General features: G+C 60.1%; 1 protein-coding gene and 1 long non-coding RNA gene across 2 annotated transcripts; one reads left to right on the plus strand and one right to left on the minus strand.

Moving 5' to 3' along the window:
* Nucleotides 1-1,014: 1,014 nt before the first annotated feature.
* On the minus strand, nucleotides 1,015-2,766 carry HES5 (hes family bHLH transcription factor 5). Its single transcript, XM_043485760.1, has 3 exons — nucleotides 2,425-2,766; nucleotides 2,168-2,333; nucleotides 1,015-1,983 (listed from the first exon to the last, which is right to left on the minus strand). Exons 1-3 carry the CDS (start codon nucleotides 2,476-2,478, stop codon nucleotides 1,706-1,708), a joined length of 498 nt encoding a protein of 165 aa, XP_043341695.1. The 5' UTR covers nucleotides 2,479-2,766; the 3' UTR covers nucleotides 1,015-1,705.
* Nucleotides 2,767-16,172: 13,406 nt separating this feature from the next.
* Nucleotides 16,173-22,980, plus strand: LOC122452349. Its single transcript, XR_006272660.1, has 3 exons — nucleotides 16,173-16,302; nucleotides 16,645-16,995; nucleotides 22,738-22,980. It is a non-coding gene; the product is annotated as an uncharacterized LOC122452349 (long non-coding RNA).
* Nucleotides 22,981-23,002: the final 22 nt, after the last annotated feature.

A 23,002-nucleotide genomic window follows, 5' to 3' on the forward strand; every position in this document is an offset into this window, starting at 1 on the left:
AGGATGATTCAGGCAGGGCTTCAGGAGAGGGAGGCAGCCTTGCTGGCTGGCCTGGCCAGGAGGCACACCCACAGGGACAGTTCAACCATGTATCTGCCACACAAACAATAAACGTGTGGGTGTGGGAGGGGCTGCTCCCAGGGCTCAGCAGGCACCCGAGGGCAGAGCAGAACTGTGCTCCTCCGCAAGGGGTGCTGTGGACCTCCCCTCCAGAGTGGACAGAAACGGTTGGAAGGCAGGGCCAAGAGAGGTGCTGAGGAGGAAGGAGGGAGCCCCGGCCTGGGTGGTTCCGGGTCTCTTGCAGGTTCAACCAACACCCCGTGCCTGCCTAAAAATAGACAGCTGCCCTTTCTGAGTCGAGGGCTAGCCCTCCTGTTGCCAGCACTGCTCAGCCCTGGTGAGCAGTCCACCTGCAGGGAGGCAGGCCGGCCATCTCTGGGCTGGCCAGGAAGGTGCCCCAGGGGCTGGTCCAGGGACACAGGGGCTCCAGGTGTGCGGGGAGGACCGTGGAGGGGAACGTCTCTCGTGTTTGGCACAACTAAACCCCTTTGACTGTAGCGAGATTGCTCAGGCTGTGGGGTCCCTCTTAGCACTCCACCCCCACCTGCAGGGAGCTAGTGAGAGGTCCTGCAGGCCCCCCCAACACCCCCCTTACTGCACAAGGGCACACAAGGTGTTCAGAGACCCTCTCCCCTCCAGCCTGCCTCTCCCTTGTTTCCCTGTCTCTAGTCACTTCCTACCCCACCTACTTGTCCCCTCACTCCTCATTCCCAGCTTCTCTTCCCTCCCTGATGGTCAACTCTGCTTCCCAGCACCCCTGCTTCTCCTCTGCTTCCCCTCCTCCCTCCCTCCTCAGCCGGAGCCCAGCCCTTCTTCGGGTGTCCAGGGTCACTGGCAAGGACAGCGCCCACCTGTGGCTGCATATATCACAATAGTGCCTACTTCCCTTTATCCCTGCCGACCTGCCTGCCTGGTGGCTGCCAAGGACATGTGTGAGGCACAGAGACAGATCGTGAGGGGGCTGAACAGTTGGATTTTATTATCAGTCTGCAGAGCAGTCCTGTGGTTCCCACATGACCAAGAGTACAAATTCTGAGTACAAAGTCGTGCCCACGTGCACCCGCCCACACAGAAATCCTTTAAGGATCATGGCGGAGACCCCCACCCGCCCCACACAGCCCACTGTGAGCCCCGACCAGACAACCAAGCAGATGTAGGGCCTTTCGGCCTGGCTCTGCCCAGCCCCACGCCCATCCTGGCTGACGCTTTCCTTCCTATGAGGATACACCTTGAGTTCCGCCTTCACAAAAGGCAAATGCGGCCCGGCAGCACCGGATCTGAGAAAGCCCTCTACGCACAGCACGGGGCGCCGGCTGGCCGAGCCCCGCCATCTACAAATATCATAGAACCCCAGCAGTGGGGACTTCCCAGAAGTCACTTGCGGAAATGCAAACATAGAGCAACCCCATAGGGTCAGACATTTGGCAGAAGACGGGCCCAGATTGTCCTAAATGACAAGGACTCTGCACACATTCTCTGAGAATGACTCTCCTGCTGGCCGGCCAGCCTGGAGAGAGAGCCTTCCGGAGAAGGGGTGCATCCAAGCCTGAGGCCGCACAGCCGATGGGAAGGCTCTTCCCCCTCCAGAGGAACGCCCAGGCCCTCTTGTCCTCGGGGCTGGGCGGCCGCCCGCGGGTCTCGCCGGTCACCAAGGCCGCCAGAGGCCACAGGCGGGCTGTCGCGCAGTGGCGGCAGCGGCGGCCTTGGCCGGGGCAGGCGCGGGCGTGGGGCTGGGCGCCTTGGGCTCCTTGGCGGGCACGGCGGGCGCGGCCGGGGGTCGCTGGAAATGGTACAGCAGCTTCATCTGCGTGTCGCTGGCCGCGTGCAGCGTCAGGAACTGCACGGCCTCCTGCAGGCACCATGAGTAGCCTTCGCTGTAGTCCTGGTGCAAGCTCTTGGGGCCGGCGGCGGCGGCGGCGAAGGCTGCGGGGAGCGGGGGCCGCGGTGAGCCGGGCCGGGGGGTGCGGGGAGCGGGGTAGCGGGCAACGGGGCCGGGGGCGCAGGGAGGTGGGCAGCGGTGAGGGGGGCGCCGGTGAACGGGGTCAGGGAGCGCGGGGCGGCGGTGAGCCGGTCGCGCGGCCCGACTCCTGGACGCAGGGCGGCTCACCTTTGCTGTGTTTCAGGTAACTGACGGCCATCTCCAGGATGTCGGCCTTCTCCAGCTTGGAGTTGGGCTGGTGGCGCGCGAACTCCTGCTCCAGCAGCAGCTTCAACTGCTCGATGCTGCTGTTGATGCGGTCGCGGCGCATCTTCTCCACCACCGGTTTCCGCAGCTGCAGGCGGGAGGAGGGGGCGTCAGCCGGGCTCGGGCCACGCCGGCGCGGGGGCCGCGGGGACCGCGCACCAAGCCGGCCGCGCACTTACTCGGTTTTTCTCTTTGGGGCTGAGCAGCTCCACGGCCACGGTGCTGGGAGCCATGCCTGGCGCGGGGAGAGGCGAGGCGGCAAGGCGGCAAGGCGGCAGGGAGCGGAGCAGGCGCGTCCCGGGCTGGCGCGGACCCCGGCCCCTATATAGGCGCGGGCGGCGGGCTGGCGCCTGGGGCCCGGGTGCCGCGGCCGTTCCCACACTCCGCGGCCAATGACGGCGCGGGCCGCACAAAGGCGCCGGCCCATTAGCGCACGCTAAATTGCCTGTGAATTGGCGCGGGCACAATGGGCGCTCCCCGAGGAGCAGGTGGGCCGCGCGGCACAATGTCCGGGCTGTGGGAACGCGCTCGCCCTCATTAGCATCCCGGGGCCTGATGCTGGGAGCCCCGCGCCTCAATATGCTGCCTTTTCCCAGGCCGCAGGGACGAGGGCGGGGGGCAGGAAGGAGCGGCGCCCTCCCCGCCCCTCGCCTCCCCAGCCCCCTTCTCTCCCTACAGCCCTCTCCCCAGCGACTCCGCGCTGATGGCTTGCAGAGGCCAGGAGCGCAGATACGGAGAGAGCTCTAGAATGTACAAGTGCGGTAGCTTCCAGAGGGCTGGGTACTCTCCCAGGCAGGGACCTGCTGCCCTCAGGGGAGGGGGAACGGAGGAAGCAGACACAGCCACCTCCCTCTGCTCAGGTGGAAGAGGGGCTCTCAGCATCAGACCTACTGGCCTATGTGGCAAGTCCCCAGGCTGTCACCTGGCACATGTGACTTAAGAGCTGGAAAAGGGGCTGCTGCGCCTCCTAGGCTGGGCTTTGGGTCGCTTCAGGGAGCCAGAGTCCCTGAAATGCCTTCCAGGAGCTTCTGTGCCCCCTCCTCTGGGGAGCTAAGGCTTATCAGGCTGTAGCATCTGGGGTGCTCTGACCCAACAGGTGGCTGCCATGGCCCCACTCCACCCCCATCTGGATGGGAGTCTGACCCTGGCTGTCACAGTGGCTCCAGGCATGCTCCTTACAGGTGTGTGGTCACTGCTCCCATGGGACAGGGGGGAAGCCTCAGCCACATGCTGTCCTATTCCAGCCCTGGGGGCACCTGTAAGGTCTGCTGTCCTTAAGCATTTTGCCAGTGGTGGGGAAGGGGTGCCAGGAGGCAGACATGAGGCCCCTGCCTGGAGCCCACATGAATGCTGTACCAGCTCAGACCCACTAGTGGAATGGCTGATCCTGGTCCCTGGTCAGTCCAGCTGAGGGCCAGTGATGACTTGGGGGCCAGCCCCACCCTGGGTCCCTAGGGGAGTGGCTGCTTGGAGCCCCCCTCCACCCAGAACAGTCACTGTCCTCTGATTCTCTGCAGCCAGGAATCCTGTTCTGTAGGGACTGAGCGAGGCGGTGGGGCTGGGGCTGCCTTCTAGGGGCAGGGAAGGATCCAGGAAGGTCCAAGGGGGAGCAGGGCTTCAGTCTTGGGAGCCAGCAGTTGGCATCAGGGCGCATTAGCTGGAGTTCAAATCCAGGAGCACAGTTCCCTGGACAGCAGCCACGTCCGAGCGCGGCTGGGAATCACAGGGCCCTAACAAAGGTCTTGGCAGGGACTCGCAGCTTTGAGTGGCCTGCTTGGTGGACCTGCTCAAGAAGTCCACAGAACAGGAAGCCTTTGGTGACCCAGAGAGGGGCCCATCCAGGAAGCAGGAAGATAGTGGGCAGGCTTGGCTCGGAGTCAGCCCAAGACAGCCCTGAGAGCCCCTGGTCACCCCTGGGATGGATTAGGTGAGGGGCTCTGGGGGTGGAAATATCAGGTGACTTTGGATAGAGATAGAAGGCAGCCCAACTTCACCCTTTGGCACCTGCTTCTCCCCTGAAGCACCTCTCCTGAAGGGACACAGGCCCAGGTTGGCTGTGGGAGGCAGGTGACCCTGAGGTTCCTGCTTTGGGCCTGGGCTCCTCTTTGAGCAGGGGGATCCCTGCCACAGATATCTGGCCATTTCTGGTTGGTGCCAAAGGACAGAGTGTACCTGGGCAAAATGGAGGTGAGTGTGCGGAGGACACGTGCTCTGTACTTTGCCCCACAGCCTATTTGGCAGCTCCCACAGGCTGCAAGGGGGACCTGGTGACACTCAGCCAAAGTAGGGCTTATGCTGGGCAGCTGGCCTGCATATGGATTCCCTGGGGGCCAGGCTGTGGGTGGAGAGCAGAGTGGCTGAGTCTCCTGTGTCCTCATTCCCACACCCTGCCAGCCCAGCACCCGGTGCCAAGGAGGAGCTTGGCCAGGAAAAGGGAACGCAGGAGTAAGGAGTGGGCCCTGACTGTAGCCCCCACCTGAGGCCATGTATGCCTGACTGCCCAGCTGCTGGCAGTGGCGCCCCAGAGTCCTGCCCAGAACTGAAAGCAGCACCCAAGCTGGGACCTGTCCCCTGCCCCCCTGGCTTCAGAGGGGCAGTTGGCTGGGGGCGTGTGCCCTGCCCTGGCTGCCTCCCCCAAGCCAGCTTTCGGCCCAGAGGAGACACGTGCCAGCAGAAGTGGTCCGGCCCCCACCACCCCAACTGCATGCCCACCTGCAGTGGGCCGGGATGGAGGTGAGGGTGGCGGGTGGTCCATGGGGAAGCTGCCTCTTCCCTCCCTCCACCCCTTCCCCCTGACAGGAGCAGCTTTGATCCAATTTTGAGTTGTGGGAAATATGAAATGAATGGTGTTAAATCTCAGCCCGGCCGGATGAAAGGCTCGCTGGCTCCCTCCCCGCGTGTGGGCCAGATGGCAGCGCGGCCTCCGAGGCACACGCCTGGCCTTTGTGGGCCGCTTAACACTGTGAATGGGGCCAAAGTGTGGGAAAGTCGCTGGGCTCCCGGCTCACACGTCCGAGGTGAGTGGCCCAGCAGACTGGGGGGGCTGCCGAGGAGGGAGGGTTTGGGGGCAGGGGGAGAACCCAGGGCTGCTCCTGGCTGGCAGTCTTAGCGCAGAGGCAGCCCATGGTGTGGAGGGGGTCAGATCTTCGGCCTCAGCAGCCCCCAGCAGCTGGGGAAGAGAGAGGGGAGCTTGTCTTACCCCCACCCTGAAGAGCTCAAAAGTCTGGGGTGGGGTATCTGGGAACAACCATTGAGACACCTTGCTGTGGATGTGGGGGCTCAGGCCAAACACACTAGCTGGGGGTGATTATGTTAGAATTCAGTAATCTAGGGCCACAACCCACACCCCAAGTCCACCCCTCCCAGGCTGACTGCAAAGCCAATAGCACCATGGGGAGGGCGTGCTCCAGGGGCATTTGCTCCCTGTGTTCAGGGAGGTCTTCTCGTTGGGAAGGCAAATGGTGCAAGCGGTGTGGAAAACAGTGTGGCAGTTCCTCCAAAGTTAAACAGAATCACCACGTGACCTGGCAATTCCACTCGTGCTCTGTACCCAAAATAATTGAAAGCGGGGTCTCAAAGAAACCCTTGAACACACACGTTCACAGCAGCATATTCACAATTACCAAGAGGTAGAAACAACCTGTGTCCATCAATGGATGAATGGATAAGCTAAATGTGGTTCATCTATATGACAGAATATGATCCAGCCTTAAACAGGGAGGAGGTCCTGACACCTGTTACAATGTGGATGGACGTTAGGACATGAAGCTGAGTGAAATAAACCAGACACAGGAGGACACATCCTATGTGATTCCACTTCTCTGAGGTCCCTGGAGGAGTCAAAGACACAGAGACACAAAGTAGGAGCGTGGGGGCCGGGGGAGGGGGAAGGGGTGGGGAGCGTTTGATGAGGATGGAGCTTTGATTTGGGAAGGTGAGAACATTCTGGAGACATGGGGACAACTGCACAACAACGTGAATGTCCTCAATGCCACTGAGCTGTGCACTTAAAAATGGTTGAGATGGTACTCTAATGTTATGTGTACTTTACCACAGTTTTAAAATATATATAAACAAGGAGGACTCCATGATGAAGAGCCACACATTCACTCCCGCCCAGCCTTGTATTTGGCCCCAGGCGACTCTGCCCCGGACCTCCCAGTCCCCTGCAGGCAGGACTGGTCTGGAGGGGACACTGCCATACCCATTAGCCTCTGCCCAGCTCCAGACTGCCCCTCCACCCTGCCTGGAGCCAGATTCCCTAACAGGTTGTGCCGTCCACAGGGCTGTATGAACCCCCAGTGTCTCAGGTACAGGAGGGTTTCCTCCTTGGCGTGTGGGGAGTGGGCAGGCTGGGGCAGGTAAGGAGCAAGGCTGGCCTTCTGGGAAAGCAGGGACTCCATCATCCACAGTGGTGCCCCCACATCCAGGGCCACCACAAGGACCCCAGGCTGTGCACAGGGCAGAGATGGGTGCCCCCTGGGATTGTTCTGTGCCATGGCCCTCGCCCTGGGCCCATCCAAACGCAGCAAGTGCTGTGCTGCCTCCTACTGTCTAGTGGCTTCCAGCGAGTCCCCGGCCAGCCCTCCATCACCACCTGGACCACCTGCTGTGACCCCTGAGGGAGCACCCAGGACAGCAGGGAGGCACCCGGCTCATCTCCCCAAGTGTGAAGGGACAAGGCTGCCACTCAGAGTCACCCCCAGCCAGGCAGGCCCCTGAGGGCCCTGGATGGCCAGGGTCTGCAGGCTGTTGAGTCTGTTGAGGGGTGGGAAGGGCATTGGGGTCTCTCTGTGGGGATCCAAGCGGAGCTGGATGGGGATAAGAGTTTCAGTTTTTCAGCATCTACTAAACACCACACAAGGAACAAAAATTTGCCTTCTTAGGACTGCCCAGGGAGGGGACTGTCCCTTCCCTGTTTGACAGGCAGCAACCAGGGGGTCACAGAGGTTAAATCTTGCCCACGGTCCCATGAACTCAGGGACAGCTAACATGATGGTGATGGTGGTGATTCCACGTTTTTGAGCACTTATTACTAGGTACGAGGCGGGGAGAGCCCATAGGCACACCGAGAGTTTGCTGAGGCCACAAGGAGGGTGAGGGTGGGAGCTGGGACTTGGACCTGCGGAGGTGGGGTTGGGGAGGGGAAGGAGTGCAGAGTCAGGGCTGGGGGCCTGGGGCGAGGACCTGAGTGGAGCCTGCTGTGGAGATGGGACTGGGGAGGGCCAACATGCTTCCCCCTCCCTTACCCCTGGGTGTGTGCGAGGGGACACATTGATCGCTCCCTGGATCCCCTGGCTGGAGCCACGCTCCAGATGGCGGGTGGCCAGGACTCTGGACAAAGGGCGGCCGCAGCTCCCAGGCAGGCTGCGAGGCACGCGGGCTGCCTTTGTGGCTTGAAGGCGGAGGGTCCAGAGTGTGGGAACCTCTGGCTACGTGGCCGCACTGTGGTGGAGGCGCTCTGGGGGAGGAGTGCTCTGGGGCCCTCCACTGTCTGCTCTCTTCCACCCTAGCTCCCCGCACCCCCAGAACCAGACCAGAGAACTGGGTGTGAGAGAGGGCTCTTCTCCCCTCTTCCCACTGTGGATGCTTCCCTCTCCTTCCCTGGGTCAGCAGACACCTGGATGATGCACCTGGCCCGAGAGGGGACTGAGGCCTGGCCCCTGTCCTGGGGCTGGGGCGGGGCTAAAATTGGGTTGGGAGAGCTTACACGTAGGAGGTCACTTTGAGGGAGTAGTTAGCCCACCATGGAGTTACAGGGAAGAAAGAATGTCCACCTGACATTAGCAGAGAGGTGGGGAGAAGCTTCCCAAATGCTGAGAGTTTGGGGTCAGAAACTTAGTTTTTCTTCTGTCTGCTTTCTTCAGATTTTCTGGAAGGAGCATCAGCTGCTTGTATAATTTCTAAACAGGTACATTTAGGCTCGCTCGGGGCCCCAGGGAACATGGGGCATCTTGGGGAAAGCTTGAGACACTGACATTTTTCAGAAGAGCCCTGGATTTAGAGGGCTGAAGAGAAAGGTGTGGGTACCAAGGGAGGACTTCCTGGAGGAGGCGGTGCCCAAGGAGGTCCTTGAAGGGAGACTGGCTGTGTGCCTGGTAAGGAATTCTGAGAAGCTTTATCCAGGTAAAGAGATTGGGAAGATACGGACTTGGGGGTGAGCCGAAGCAGGGATGGGAAGTCTCCAGGTCTGGCTGGAGGAGGCTTTCCCATGTGTGTGACATGCATGTGTGCCCTGGCATGCACACCCATGGATATGCACCCATGCCTGGGCTCTGGAGGTAAAGGGCCTGGCACTGCCCCCAGCCCCTCAGCCTGGCTCGCTTCCCTTGGTGGGTCAGTGTGTGTACGCACCTAAGGCGTCCTCTCCTCCCTCCTGCGGCTTGGCATTAGGGGCCCCAACTGGAGGAGGACCCAAGTTGGGCTACTCTGGGTGCCCCCTCCTGAAGCAGGTGAACTCGGGGCTCCGGGTGGGTGTGGGAAGACCTTGTCTGTTAGCAACCCGCGACCTCAACTGTCTGGGGGTCAGTGCCCTCCCCAGGGCAGCACCATGCCTCACCCAGGCCTGCAGCAACATTTAGAGGCAGGAAAGATTATCCCCATCTCACAGGAGAAACTGAGGTGTTGAGAGTGCCATGGTCTACCACCACCCTACCTGGGGCTGGGCTGTGGTGCCGGGCCACATGGCGGGTCAGCCAGCCCCCCGAGCCCAGAAGGGGCTGAGGGTTCAGGGTGACTGGGGAGGGTCCTCTCTCCAAGAACGACACTCAGAGCTCAGGACCAGTGCTCCCGGGTTGTGCTGGACCCAGGAGGTGGACTGGAAGTCCGGGGATGGCGGGCCAGGGGATGCTTTCAAACAGCAGGAAACCCGAGGCCCGGGGTGGAGGGGGCACACAGATGCCTCCTCCTGTCCCTCAGCCTGGAGCCCCCATTATAGAGGCCAGGTTGCAGAGAGGGGGCCCCCAGCCCTCTCCCCAGGGCAGTTGGGGTTCCACAGACAGCTTCTTGGCCAATTCTGGGTGCTGCTGGGCAGGGAATCCAGGGGTACCCCCTTTTGCTCCAGGACAGAAAGCAGGCTGTAGGGGGTGATTCAGGAAGTGGGGGCGGTCTGCCATACTCTCTCCACATCTCCTCCTCCAGTCAACCTGGAGGCTGGGCCACCCCAGCTCACAGGGCACTAAAGTAAAGCTGGCATTTCCTGAGTGCCCACCGCATGCTGAGCCCCAGAGGAGAGGCTTGGCATCTAACTCTGGGATCCAAGGATGATTATTATCATGTCCATTGCACAGATGAGGAAACTGAGGCTTCAAAAGAGGAGGGGTCTGGCCCAAGGCCGCAGACTGAGCCAGACAGCCAGGGCCGTGCAGCTCCTCCTGCCCACAGGTCAGAGGAGGTGGCAGCTCCAGGGGCTGAAGCAGGAGCTGGCGGCTTTGTCTTCTGTACTCCTCTCTACCCACCCTTTGCTCCTGCTAGTTTCGCTCCTGTGCCCTAAGGCCGCAGAGCCCCTGCCCAAGCCTGCTTCTGGGGGTCAGGCTCTCAGCCCCAGGCTCAAAGTTCTCCAGGCTGGGTGCCCAGAGAACCATGAGACCCCCATCCAAAGTGGGGTGGTTTCCAGGGGCACTGCTGAGGGCACAGACAATGCCCTTCTCGGCTCTCACTCCGGGTGCTGGGTGGGACCAAGTTGCCCATCCTGTGGTGGGGCAACTCTGCAGCCAGCTCCCAGTTTCTGGGGTCTGTACTGCCCCTGCCTGTGTAGACACAGACCCCCCACCCCCCACCACCTAGAAGATGGTCTCCTTCCCTTTGGCATTTCAGTAGTACACTGAGGGGACCTGGTTTTGGGGGAGGAGGGACTGGGCAGGATGGGGACAGAGTGCGTCCAGGCTGAGGCTGGGCTCTGTTCTTGCCTTCTGTGCCTCGATTTAGGGCTTTCTAAATAGGATGGGCTTTCTCTGCCAAGACCACCTGAGGCAGGGGACTGGCTCCAGGTTGCTGGAGCTAACTGAGGGTGGCCAAAGGGGGGCTGGGCCAGGTCATAAACCTGACAACTGGATCAGATTCTGGAATCCGAGAGCTTGGACCCTCCCCAGAAGTTGCCCTTGGATGGCTGCCTGGCCTCCCCCACCCCTTATCCCCTTTTCTCATCTCATCAAGGTTATGCTCTACCCTGGGGTTGAAGCAAGGTGTCCAGAGATCTGAGGGACCCCTGCATTCCATGAGGGGGTGGGGGGTCAGCCCCAGGGACTGTAGATTTGGGGACCCCCTCCCCCGGATTTTGCGGACCAAATAGGCCCCAGGTTCCCAAAAGAACTTCCTGGCAGACTTGGCAGACAGGAGCACAGACCCCGGGCTCCATCAGCCCCTACTTCGCGGGCTTCAGTTTTCCAGGTGTAAGGTGGTGGGGGTGGCGGGGGGGCACGGGGGGTGGCCACAGGGACGCGTGGAGGTGGGCGGTGGGAAAGCGCGGGAGCCGCGCGTCTCACGGCGCCTAGGGATTAGGGGCCGCGCGGGCCCACGTGGCCGCGCCCCGCCCCCGCCCCGCGAGGCCAGGGCAGGGCCAGGTCGCTGTCCCCAGCTGGTTAAAAACCCCGCGGTGTCAGAGAGCAGCTCGTTCCCAACCTCTGAAAGGCAGACAAGCCCTTTATTGCTCTATTATAACGCGGAGCCAGATGGTCTTTTGGGAGTTGCCCCCCCTCGCCCCCCGCGGCCGCCCTCATTCTTTCAGGGGCAGACCCCGGCGCTAATGCCGCCGGGAGGCTGGGGGCGGGGGAAGCAGGCACGCTTCCGCGGCCGCCGCGCAGTGTGGGAACCGCCGGGCAGTGCGGACCCACAGCCCCCCCGCGGGGAGGGGCACCGATGGGCACGCACGGAGCTCCCGCGGGGCTGCTCGCGCCTGTGGAGAGCTCGCGGGCCGAGCTGGGCGGGAGGACTCCTGGCGGCCCTCACCGGGTAGCCTGAACCCTACCGTTCCTCAGTTTCCTCATCTGTAAAGCAGGGAGGATGCCTGCGCCCACCTACTAGGTTTTGGAGTGCTGCACAGGGGCGGGCCGCGGCCTTCCACCATTTTCATGCCTTCCAAGAAGAGCGCTGTTACATGTTTAACTCCTTGAAAAAAACATCCAAAGAAGAAAAATATTTTGAGACACGTGAAAATGAGATGAAATTCAAATGTCAGCATCCAGAAATAAAATATTACTGGACCACAGCCAGGCGATCCCTCTGCTATTAATATGAGGAGTGCTGTTCTCCTGGATGGAGGCAGACCCGAGTGGGTGAACCACAGACCCCTAAACCCTGACATATTTTCTGTAGGGCAGGTTCGCTCACCTGCAGTCAGGAACGGCACCCACCACACGGTTGCTGTGTTAACTGCTATTCTTACCCGCTCCCCCAGCCCCAGCTCAGGGATAGGTCTTGCCCACCCACTCCATTCCTCTTGCTTCTGGGGCTGGTGTGGGAGCTCCACTCAGAGGGGACACCTTGCTGAGGGTGAGGGTTTTCATGGCCACTGTGCGTGCCAGGTTCCTCTGTCCATCGGATTCTCCAGGCAAGAATACTAGAGTGGGTTGCCATGCCCTCCTTCAGGGGATCTTCCTGATTCAGGGATCACACCAGGGATCAAATTCCGGTCTCTTAAGTCTCCTGCATTGGCAGGCAGATTCTTTACCACTAGTGCCAGCTGGGAAGCCCTCATGCCCATTGTACAGGTAAGCAAACTGAGGCCCAGTTGGTGGCTAAGACCAGACTGGACCCTGGGTTAGGGCAGATGGGGCAGCAGAAAGCACCACCGTTGTCACTCAGCTCCTAGACCCCACTTGCATGTCTTCCACTGCCTGGGGGGGATCTTCCCCTTCATAGCCATTGGGAGGAGTCCATGCCCCCCAGTACAGGTGCTGTTGTGCACCACAGAGAAGATCCGTTTTGTGCTAAAAGCACCCAGCTCCACCCCGTGCCCCCTGCCCGGGCTAAAGTTAGTTTTCACATGGCTGCCCCCATGGGCTCACTGGGGGCCCTAGGTTGGCTTGTCCAACCCCTTCCTCCACCGGCAGCCCAGATCTGGGCCTAGGTATCCCCACTGATGGTTGGATTGGTCTTGCTGATCTGTAAGGCGCTAGCCTGCCTTGTGCTTAGGTCACTGGGGGCTTGAGGGATGGGAAATACAGGGGGCAGCAGCTCAGAGGAAGGAGGCTTTGGGCAGGCCCATTGGGGCCTGCCTGCTGTTGGATCAATTATGGGGGGATGCCAAGGAGACCTGCAATTCTGGGGCACTGAGTTTGGAAATCCGTTCTCTTTGCCTCACTGGGCTGACCCAGCCCCATCCCCCTACCCTATGATGACTGAAAGGAGAAAAGAATCCAGCTCTGCAAGTACTGTCCCAGCCGGGACCCTCTGCTCCCAGGTATTATGGGGATCACAGATGTGAGGCTCCACATCCTTCTTGGTCATTCCTCCCTGATGCCTGGACCCTCAGTTCCTTCCCATCGCCCCCACAGGACCCCTGTCCTGATGCCAAACTACTTCATCAGCATTCCCTGTGGGTACCTGCTGGCCCCCACCTCCTGCAGACCCAACGTTATAACTGGCAGTCAGAGCCCAATGCCAGGGGCTCCAGGCTTCCAGCCCATTGAGGGGGCCCCTCAATGAGGCTCAGCAGTGGCCCAGGGCACACTTGGTGCTCCCTGAGCCACTGGGCTGGGGAGTCTCCTTGGACCCACTCAGTGGGGCAGGGGACACGATGCCCGGTTCACAGGTGAAGGCAAGTGTGGCCAAACCAGTCTTGGGCTCCCGTCCAGCCAAAAGCTTAGGGGAGGGGGCAAAATCAAGCCTGCCCACTCCCAGCTACTTAAAGTGGTGGTTAAATGCCAGGCAGAGTGCCCAGAGCCTGGCCATGAGGTCTCCGCTCAGGTAGAGGTGAGGGCTCCCTTCTCTGGTTGTCCCTAGGTCTGGCAATGACCCCATCTTCAGTGTCCCGCCTCTAGCCTCTGGGACTCAGACGGCTCCTGGTCTCAATCACAGGTGTCCAGCAGGCGACCCCCTGGGTTCACCCAGTAGCTCTGGGCCCCATGGGGCAGCTGCCCCCTACCCTGGAGCTCCTTGGTTTCCCTGCCTGTGGAACAAGACAGAGGGAACCCCAGTGGTCTCGCTGGCCCTGTGGACCCCCTTCTTCGGATGCTACTTGAGAAAGCCGGGGGGCCTGTGGACAGGGGGCCTGTGCTGCCCAAGCCTGATGCCGGCTCTTGGCTCTGGGGCTTTTTCTGAGCAGCCGCCCCGCAGCCCTGCCCACCCCCAGTCTGGGGGAATTTGGGTGGGAGGCCCGCTCCGGGTGGCTTCCCACACCCCGCCCCCTGCTGGGGACATTCATCCAGCACAAAAGGCGCGTGCCCGGCGACAAACTCATTCACACTGGCTGCCGGGCTTTGTGTGCGGGGCTGCGGACCCAGAGGCCATCTGGGGAGCAGTCGTCCCAGCAGGGCGGGGCCCCGGGCTGCCTTTGAAGGTTGAGGAAGCAGCAGCGGCTGGAAGGCCACACATCTGGCCTGGCATCTCCTTCCTGTCCCACAGCCCCCAGGGTGTCCCATGCATGTCCCAGCCTGGCATTGCTAGGATGATGAGGGGGCAAGAGGGATGTCTGCCTCCCCTCCCCAGCCCTTAGGATTGCTACCCTTTGGATGCACCCATCAGAGAGCCTCTGGGGGCAGCATGGCCTCAGGACAGGGCTGTGGGCTCAGGACTCAAACCCAGGCACTGCGACTACTACTACCACTAGCAGTAGACCTCAGTTTCTTCATCTGTAAAATGGGACTGACAACAGTCCACCGCAGGACCATGCTGAGGACGAAGGGAGGGGATAAAGGTGGCCATGTAGGCACTGCTGGTACTAATGCCTTTGTTCCCACCCACCCCACTTGGTTCCATTTCTTGGGTTGGTGATCCCTGTCCACATCTGGGCCACATGAAAGCCACCTGATGGAACAGGAAAAGGCCAGGTGCAGGGCCAAGGAGCACCCAGGACGATGTGATCTCAGCAGTAGTGGGGCTGGTCTGTCCTCTGTCCAGTAGAGCACAGGTGGGCCTGCCTCCATCTCAGGATTCCAAGCAATTCCAGGGAGAAGCCACATGTCCTGCTCAGTCTGCATGCCATAGGCACTAAGTAAGTGTGCCCCACTTTCCCCATTCAGGCCCCCTGACCTCCACCCTGGGCCTGCCCTGAGTCAGCCCAGGGTGGGCACAGCCCCAAGCATACCCTTCTGCTGACCAGCCCCTGAAGGGCCAGGGACCTGGACAATCCGAGGGGAGAGCCCCGAGGGGCAGGGTGGGGGGCTCCCCGAAAACTCCACCTCATGTGGCAGGCGGTTCTGAGCCTGGCAGCTGGACAGCTGGGGGCAGGGAGCGGGGCATCAGGGTTTCCCCCCGCTCAGGGATCCTTCCTGTCCAAGGGGCTGTGGGGCCAGGGCTTAGCGGACAGGACCTCTGCGGAGGCGCCCTGCCCCCACCCCCGCCGGGAGGGATGTCCTTGAGAGGGTGTCCTGCAGGCCCCGAGATAATCCCTGCCTTTGAGAGGCTGTGAGAGGCTGGCCGCGGACTTTCCCACAGCCCCACATAAAGGCCGGCCGCCAGCTGCTCTCCCACAAAAGGCTCCCAGCCTTTCAGGGCCCGGCTGCGGGCGGGGTGAGCAGAGGCTCAGTGCAGCCTACCTGGCCACCCCCAGGCAGAGCTCATGACCATGGGGGTGGTGGCTGCCCACTGACCACCGGGGGCTGGGAGGTCCCTGGGTCTGGGAACTTGGGAGAGCCCTATGGGGCCACCAGGCCAGCCACCCGCCCCTCCCCTCCCTCTGCTGGAAGCTGGCATGGTTCTCGGGCCTGTCACTCATCCTTGGCCTCCTCCCTCGGACTGGCACACTCCCACTGCCGTGCCTGCCTTGCCACCGGGCTGCCCTCCCCCACTCCCCCACTGGCCTCAGGTCACCCATCACCCGCTGGCACGCTGCCTTGCTGCTCTCACCTCCTTTTTACTTAGACAGCCTCACCTGCCCCAATCCCATTCTGCCACACCATGCAGGTGACAAGAGGGAGACATGGTGAAGGCAGAAGGCTGGGCGCAGCCTCCACCTTTACCTCAGCTTCCTCATCTGAGATGGGGGATAGCACTGCCACTTCCCTGGGCTGGTGTGAGAGCCCCCTAAATTCAGATGTTTCAAAATACCAAGTCCTGGAGGAAGCAGGGGGTGGGGTAAGGGAGGAGGGGAGGCAGGGTACCTGGCCTCAGGAATTAACTGCCCAGAGCACATCAGACAAGGACCAGCCTGGGGAGGCCAGGGGAGCTTCCTGGAGGAGATGGCAGCTGGAGGCTGGCTTCTCAAAAGCAAGGAGGAGTGTGGGAACTCCTGGGGGCAGAGGCAATGGCCTCTCAGTGCAGCCCAGCTGGTAGGACCCTTTTCTGATTCAGGCCATGTCTCCATGGGGCTCCACATTTGAGGGACCCTGCACCAATTGCCACCCAGTGAGGATGGCCTTCTCCAGAAGGTCCCCTGACTGGGAGAGCTCCTGGTCAGGTGTGAGCCACTGGAGAGGTTCATAGGAGGGACCAAATGTGTCACCAGTGGACAGACAGTGACCAGAATGTGGCCACTGGGGATGCCTGTTCTCAGTGTCCGGGAAGGAACTGATCCATATTCCAAGACCCCAGGGAGGGACACTTTGCCTGGTCCTGAGTCCTGCAAGGCTGCTGCCGCTGGGGGCCGGGCCATGGGGCTTTGAGGACTGGTATCAGGAGCAGAGATATCCAGCTTGGGCCCACGTGTCCCCCAGCGCCCCGCCCACACCCCCACCTGCTGGGGGCGGAGGCACTTCCTTATCCCAGCCAGCGGCCTCTGGCGTCCGAGCTTCGTCCAGCTCTGGCCTCCGATTGGCTGCTGAGTGAGCATGGGGAGGTGGGGAAGCGTGCCTGCCCTTGGGGCCCCTACCCTCGTCCCAACCCGGTCCCATAAAAGCACCGCCACTACCGCCTTCCTGTCGCCCTCCTGCACCAGGCGCCCCAGCCCTTGGCGTGACCCCGTGAGTACCCCCAGAGTGAACCCTGATCCGGGTCTGGTGAGACTGCAGCGCAGGGCGTCCCTGGGGGTTCCTGCAGGGTCCAGCGGACCCCTCGCGCTACCGCTCTGTTCTCCCTCCTGTTCGAGCAGTTTGCCCGGCGCTGTCAGGTCGGAGCCGGGGAAGGGACGTGCTGGAGATGGCGGTGGTACCATCCCTGGTGCGCTTTGCGTCCGTCCTGGCGAGGGTCGAGGAGGGGTGTCACCCAAACCCGGAGGTCGGGCCCCAGATAGCCCTCGCTCCCCCCGCGCAGTCCCCAGCTGGGTTCACTCTCCCTGACACTGTTCACACTGCGGATGGATCCAGGGAAAGCGTGACCTGCGGCCTCCGAGAAGCCTTCCGGACCTCTCCCTGCACCAAGTGAGGATGGAGACCTAGGAGGAGCTGAAGAGAGACTTGCGGAAGAACCGCCACCCCCGCCGCCCCAGAACCGCACGCGAACGCACTCCCCTCCCACTAGGGTGCGGATGAGGCCCAGGTCGGGGCTTAGCCGTGATGGCCAGGTGCAGTGCTCCTCCCGATGAAGGCAATGTGGATCCCCCCCTTTTCCCGCCAAGGCTGAGCAGCCCGACCTGCCACTGTCCACTGTGGGCTGTGCCCAGGCCTTCACCTTGAAGAGGAGTCCTGGGGACAAGGGTTTTGTATATTACAAAGGCGGTAAATGACCAAGTTTGTCCACGGCAGGGAGTGGGGTGGGGCCGGGGCGGGTGTGCCTGGTCATCCCAGCGGGGCCCTGCAGCTCCACCTCTCCTTCTTTCAGGCTGGGAGAGGACTGGATGCTTTATGTTAGAGAGGGAGTGAGGTGGTGGTGTGCTGTGCCCTTGAAGGGTGTGCCCACCTGCTGGACATCAGTGGGCTAAGGGGCACATGCCATCTCCGTGGCATACAGGGGTATGCATTGCAGAGGCGCAGGGTTCATACCATGTGTGTCTCAGCACTGGACCACGTGGAGCTTGAATAAAGGTCCTGGTCTGCAGACTCCACCTGAGTCTCTGCCCCACCCTCAAGGGGACCACCACCCCTGAGATTCGGGGTCCCTGCCTAGGGCATGGGGAGGGGTCTGGGCCTCCAGGGATGGGGCATTGTGCCAGGGTGTCCTGGGCTGGATCCCTGCTCTGCTGACCTCTTCCCTGGAACCGTGGTCATTGCCCAGTCCACTCCCTCAGCCTTTAAGGACAGAGAAGACCCTCTGTCTTCTGGGGCTGCTGTGAGCCAGGCCTCCTAGGGGGAGCCTCCTGTCTCTGTGAGCTCCCTATGGTGCCCACGATGTGGGTTCTGAGCCAGGGCGACATTGTCCCCAGTTCACGGCAGAGCATTCCTAGTGTGACCCAGCTGACCCAGGGACCCTGATAAGGACACACTGGGAATTGGGTGGGGGTGGGCTGGCCCTAACCTCCCTCCCTCCCTTTCTGCCCCTGTGGTGGCTGCCCAACGTTACTGAGCAGAGCAAGGACTGGGGCTCCCCCAGGTACCTCTTCGTGGACCCCTCAATCCTGCCCCCATCTGTTCCCCACGATTAGAGCCCCCTCCTCCCTTGGTGGCAAGGCTGAGAAGTCACGGGTCCTGGGCCCAGCCTGTGTCCTGCACTGAACCGGGATGGGAGGGGGCGGGGGGTCACAATCTTAAAGGGAGTGTGGCCCCAGGCTCCTTCCCCCGCCCGCCCCTCCGTGCTCCTTGACTAAAGTCCATTCAGGAAAGACCGGGGCACAGATCTGGGGTTTGCTGCCCCCTGGTGTCTCCTGGCCTGGTCCTGCCGCCTGGCGGCTTCCAGAAGGGAAGGGGCTCCGAGTTCCCTCGCTTCTCAGTAGAGGTGGAGGTGGAGGGTCCCTGGGCCCAAGCCTGCCCCAGGGCAGGTGCAGACAGACAGCCAGGGGCCGCCCCCGCCTGGGTGGGACTTCAGTCAAGCTCTGGGAAAGGGGTGGGATTATGCGGAGAGCAAGCAGGAGTCAGAGAAGGTGTTCAGCGGGCAGAGGTGGTGACCACAGCAGCGGGCAGCAGCCTTGTGGATGGCGCCGCTGCCTCTGTGCCTGGAGTGGCTCCAGATGGTGGGGTTGTGAGCCATCCCCCACCCCTATGAAGGTTTCCTCCTCTGAGCCCCCTGCTCCACACTCAGGGCTCCAGTTACTCCCCCTACCAGCAGGTCACTCCTCTGGGGGAGGGGGCAGCCACCAATGGGCCATCCCTCTGCCCCATTCCCCAGCATCCAGTAGGTGTTTAATAAATGTGGGTTACACAGAGCTTGGCTTCCTGGAGGCCTGAGGAGCCTGGACTCAGTGTAAGGCCCACTGGCTCAGAGCCCTCCAGTTTCCCTATCAAAGGCGGGCAGAGACCCTCAGCTGTGCAGCGGGTGACCGCCTGGTCCCTGGGCCCTGGAGGGTCCCCCTTCCCGCCAGCCTATCTGGGTACCTTGGCCCAGGGGCGGGAATGGGGCCGTGGACACGGTCCTCTGCTTCCGGGTCAATTGGGCAGTTGGTTAGCGTGGCTGGCTGGCGAATCCAGGGAGCCAATCTGTCATGTGTCAGATATCTCAGCAGCAGAATGTGGGGGATAGGTTGACCATGTCCATGTCACAGGCGGTGGAGACTCAGGGCTGCCTCACAAGTGCTGCTCAAAAGGGCAAGAACGCATGAGTTGAGGGTGGGGAGCCTCTCACCAGGCTGTGGCCACACAACATTCCCCTCATGTCCCAGGTTTTCTTTGTGAAATGAAGCCTGTGACCACGTTGAAACAAAGGAGACAGGCCGGGGTGAGCATCTTTTAAATGTCCTGATAACAGTTCGGGGGAAGGACATGATCATGGTTCACATTTAAAAAGGAAACCATAGCTCTTGAAGGTGGACAACACCAGCTCCCAGGCCCTGGGGCCCCACCCACCAGCGTCACCTCCTGGAGGCAGTGGTTCCTTTTTCTGGCCAAGGAAGGAAGCTGGAGCAACACCCTGGGGTGGCATCTCAAGGTGCAGGGTCCATGGCCCAGGAGCCTGGCTACCTGTTGGCCAACTCTTCCTGTGTGTAGCTGCAGACCTTTAGTTCACATGCTTCCTTTTATTTATATTCTTTTAGTTGAATGTTTTGTGTGGAGATAATTCACAAGGAAATGTACAGAACAACACAGAAGGAGCTCATGCACCCTTCACCATCAGTAATACCTCACAAAACTATAGTGCAGGGGGACTTCCGTGGCTGGCCGTGGTTAAGAATCCATGCTTTTGTTGCAGGGGTGAGGGGGCGTGGGTTTGATCCCTGGTCTCGCATGCTGCATGGCACAGTCGGGGGGTGGGGAGACCAACTATAGTACAGGGATCAGATTGGGGGTGCCGATTGGGTCCAGATATAGAACATTCTAAAACTGTGCGAGGATCACTCCTGCTTTCTTTGCAAACAAAACGTTATTGAATCATTAATTTCAGATTGTGATAAAACATACATACATACGACAAGTTACCACCTTAGCCATTTCTAAGTGTGTAATTCTGCGACCTTAAGGATATAAATATTGCTGTTCAGCCATCCGCACTATCCGTCTCCAGAACTTTTTCATCATCTCCATAGAAACTCTGTCCCCATTAAGCACTCATTCCCCTTCCCCCTCTTCACCTGCTATCTCTGTGGACTTGGCTGCTCTAGACGCTCACGTGACTGGAGTCATTCGGTGCTTGTCCCTTGACGTCAGCTTGTCACGTAGCATCATGTCCTCAAGGTTCATCCGCACTGTGGCAGGTGCCGGAGCTTTATCCCTTCTTCTGGATGAATAACCCTCCCTTGTGTGGGGGTGCCATTCCTCTGTGGCTGGATTCCCAGGTGTCTTCCACCTTTTGGTGACAAAGGTGACTAACTCTGCTGTGCCACGTGAGTGAGCAGAGTGCTGGACATGGCCCCTGGGGGCAGGACTAGGCCTGATTCATTTCTGAATCCCACAGTCCAGGGCTGAGGAGTGGGGGCCCATTGTGGAGGGTAGGAAGTGGGTGGTGCAGCAGGCAAGGAATACCTGGCAAGACTTCCTTCTGGGGACAGTATGGGGCCCCCAGGGCTGTCCTGGTCACCTGGCCTTGACCAGCAGTGAATGTTAATCCATATCCTCATCAGCTTTTTTCTTGTAAAAGTGAAAATGCAGTTCCGAAAACTCACAGCCTGCAGAAGAGGATAGAGGAGAAAGTGGAGGTTGTCTGTGGCAGCCCTTCCCCCTCCCCCCACACTCCTATCCCTCCATCCCCCATCCCCAGATCCAGAAGCTTTATCAGGCAAATGGGCCCATGGTGGGTGCCTTCCCTGAAAAACGGTGTCCCCACACAGGGGGATTTGGTGAGGAGTTTTACAGCAGTGGTTCAGGGGTGGGATTGCTAATAAGGATCAGGGTGCAGGCAGGGCCTGTACTCCTTTAATTTGGCCTCAGTTGCTCTCCTCCATTGTCCCCTTCCTTCCCTGATTAGCAACTGTCTGAATCTGCTCTTTGGAAGTCAGGGAAGGTTATGGAAGCTCGAATCTTTTCCTTACAAACAAGAAATGGTGGACACAGGAAGTCTTCCGTGCCTGGGAGCCCCAGAGGCTCTGATAGGTCTCACTGTCAGGGACACAGTAAGTCGATGATGGAGCATCTCAGTACATCCCGCTGAGCGGGTGGAGTGAGGCTGGAACTGAGGCTGAGGAAGGAAGGAGCAGCAGTCACTGCATCAGCAGGGTCACCTATGTGGCCTGACTGCGATTGTGTTCCGTCTGTGGTCAGATCTGGTTGGTGTTGCAGTTGTGACCGTCTGCAGTCTGACCTGGTTGGCGTGTCTTTGTGGGCATTGGCTGTGCTGTGCTGTTGTTCTGTTCACTAGGAGAGCAGTGAGGTGGACAAGCGGCTCTCCTCGACCTCACTGTTGCCCATCAGGTTTGTTCTGAGTCTCTGCTTGGTGCCAGGTGCTGGGGACACAGACAACACTGAACGAGGGGGAAAGTTTGTGACCCTTGGGAATTGCATTCTGCTCCAAGACTGTTTGCCCTGAGTCCCATCTACTCTCAGGAGGTGGGTAGGAGGGAGGGGCGCTGGTCCCAGGGGACTGGTGTGCTCCTAAGAAGAGAGACATGGGGGATGTGGGTGAGGACATGGCAAGAAGGCGGCCATCTGCAAGCCAAGGAGGGAGGCCTCAGGCCAACCCTGGACACCTTGATCTCAGACTTCCAGCCTCCAGACCAGTGAAAAATGAGTTTTTCTTGTTTAAGCCCTCCAGACTCAGGTACATTGCCATGGCAGCCCTCACCACTAGCCCTGCCCCCTTCCAGGCAGGCCCCGGCCCCATTCAAGCATCCCTGATCTCTGTCACTCATGGTGACGTCTGCCTGCTCCCAGATTTCATATCAGTGCAGACATGCAGCCTGGCTCTTCACTCAGCATAGTGACTGCAGGGTTCCTCTGATGCTGTGTGCACCAAGACTCATTGTCTTATTGCTGAGTAGGGTCCCATTGTACGAATATGCCACGTTTTATGTGTCTACTCATCTATCTGGATGGTGTGCTGCTCTTGGTTGTTACTGGGAAAGCTGCTCTGAACTTCTGTAAACAAGTTCTGATGTGGACTTGTGTGCAGGCTAGGTCGCTTCAGTCGTGTCTGACTCTGTCACCCTATGGACTGTATGTCGCCCTCCAGCCTCCTCTGTCCATGGGATCCTCCAGGCAAGAATACTGGAGTGGGTTGCCATTTCCTCCTCCACGGGATCTTCCCGACCCAGGGATCGAACAAGCGTCTCAGGTCTCCTGCATCGGCAGACGGGTTCTTTACCACTAGGAACCACCTGGGAAGCCCTCTGGTGTGGACACGTCTTCTCACTTCTCTTCCCTATTTACCCAGGAGGGGAATTGCCCGGTCCTGTGTTAGGTGTGTCTGTAAGTTCCTAACAACTTGCCAATCCGTGGTCCACAGTGGCCGTTCCATGTTCCACTCGTCCCTGGGAGTGATGAGATTCCCAATGGCTCTGTGTGCTCGTCAGCATTTGGTCAGACGTTAATCTTGGCTGTTCCGTTGGTTTCACTTTGCATTTCCCTGTTAACTCATGATGTTGCACTGCTTTGCCGGTGCTCTCTATTCATCTTCTTGGGTTTGACGGATTGTTCGAATCTCTGCAAATTGGATTGTCTTACTGTAACAGTTCCCTGGTGGCCCAGATGGTAAAGAATCCGCCTGCAATTCGGGAGACCTGGGTTTGATCTCTGGGTTGGGAAGATCCCCTGGAGGAGGGCATGACAACCCACTCTAGTATTCTTACCTGGAGAATCCCCATGGACAGAGGAGCCTGAAGGGCTACAGTCCTTGGGGTCGCAAAGAGTCAGACATGACTGAACGACTAAGCGCAGACCCTGTAACAGTTATATCTTTTGGCTCCAAGATATTAATGTATGCGATGTATTTTTTCCCTGCAGGTGATTTGCCTTTGCTCCAGCCCCTCTACAGGTTGGGCCATGGCCAGCAGTGTCACCACCCCCTCCAGATCTCACCAAGAGTGGACCCGGTCACACTGCTCAGCACACATCCTTCCTCACTATACACCTTTCTCACCTTGTCCCCTGGACTCCCGGGGCTCCTATTCATCCTTCAGAGCCCTGCCTGGCATCTGCTGCCCAGAAGTGAGCCTTCAGCACATGAAGCTACTTTGGCTTTTTAAAACATTTTATTTTTTAAAAAAGA

The sequence above is a fragment of the Cervus canadensis genome, chromosome 13, assembly GCF_019320065.1.
Source record: "Cervus canadensis isolate Bull #8, Minnesota chromosome 13, ASM1932006v1, whole genome shotgun sequence".
Classification (NCBI taxonomy): domain Eukaryota; kingdom Metazoa; phylum Chordata; class Mammalia; order Artiodactyla; family Cervidae; genus Cervus; species Cervus canadensis.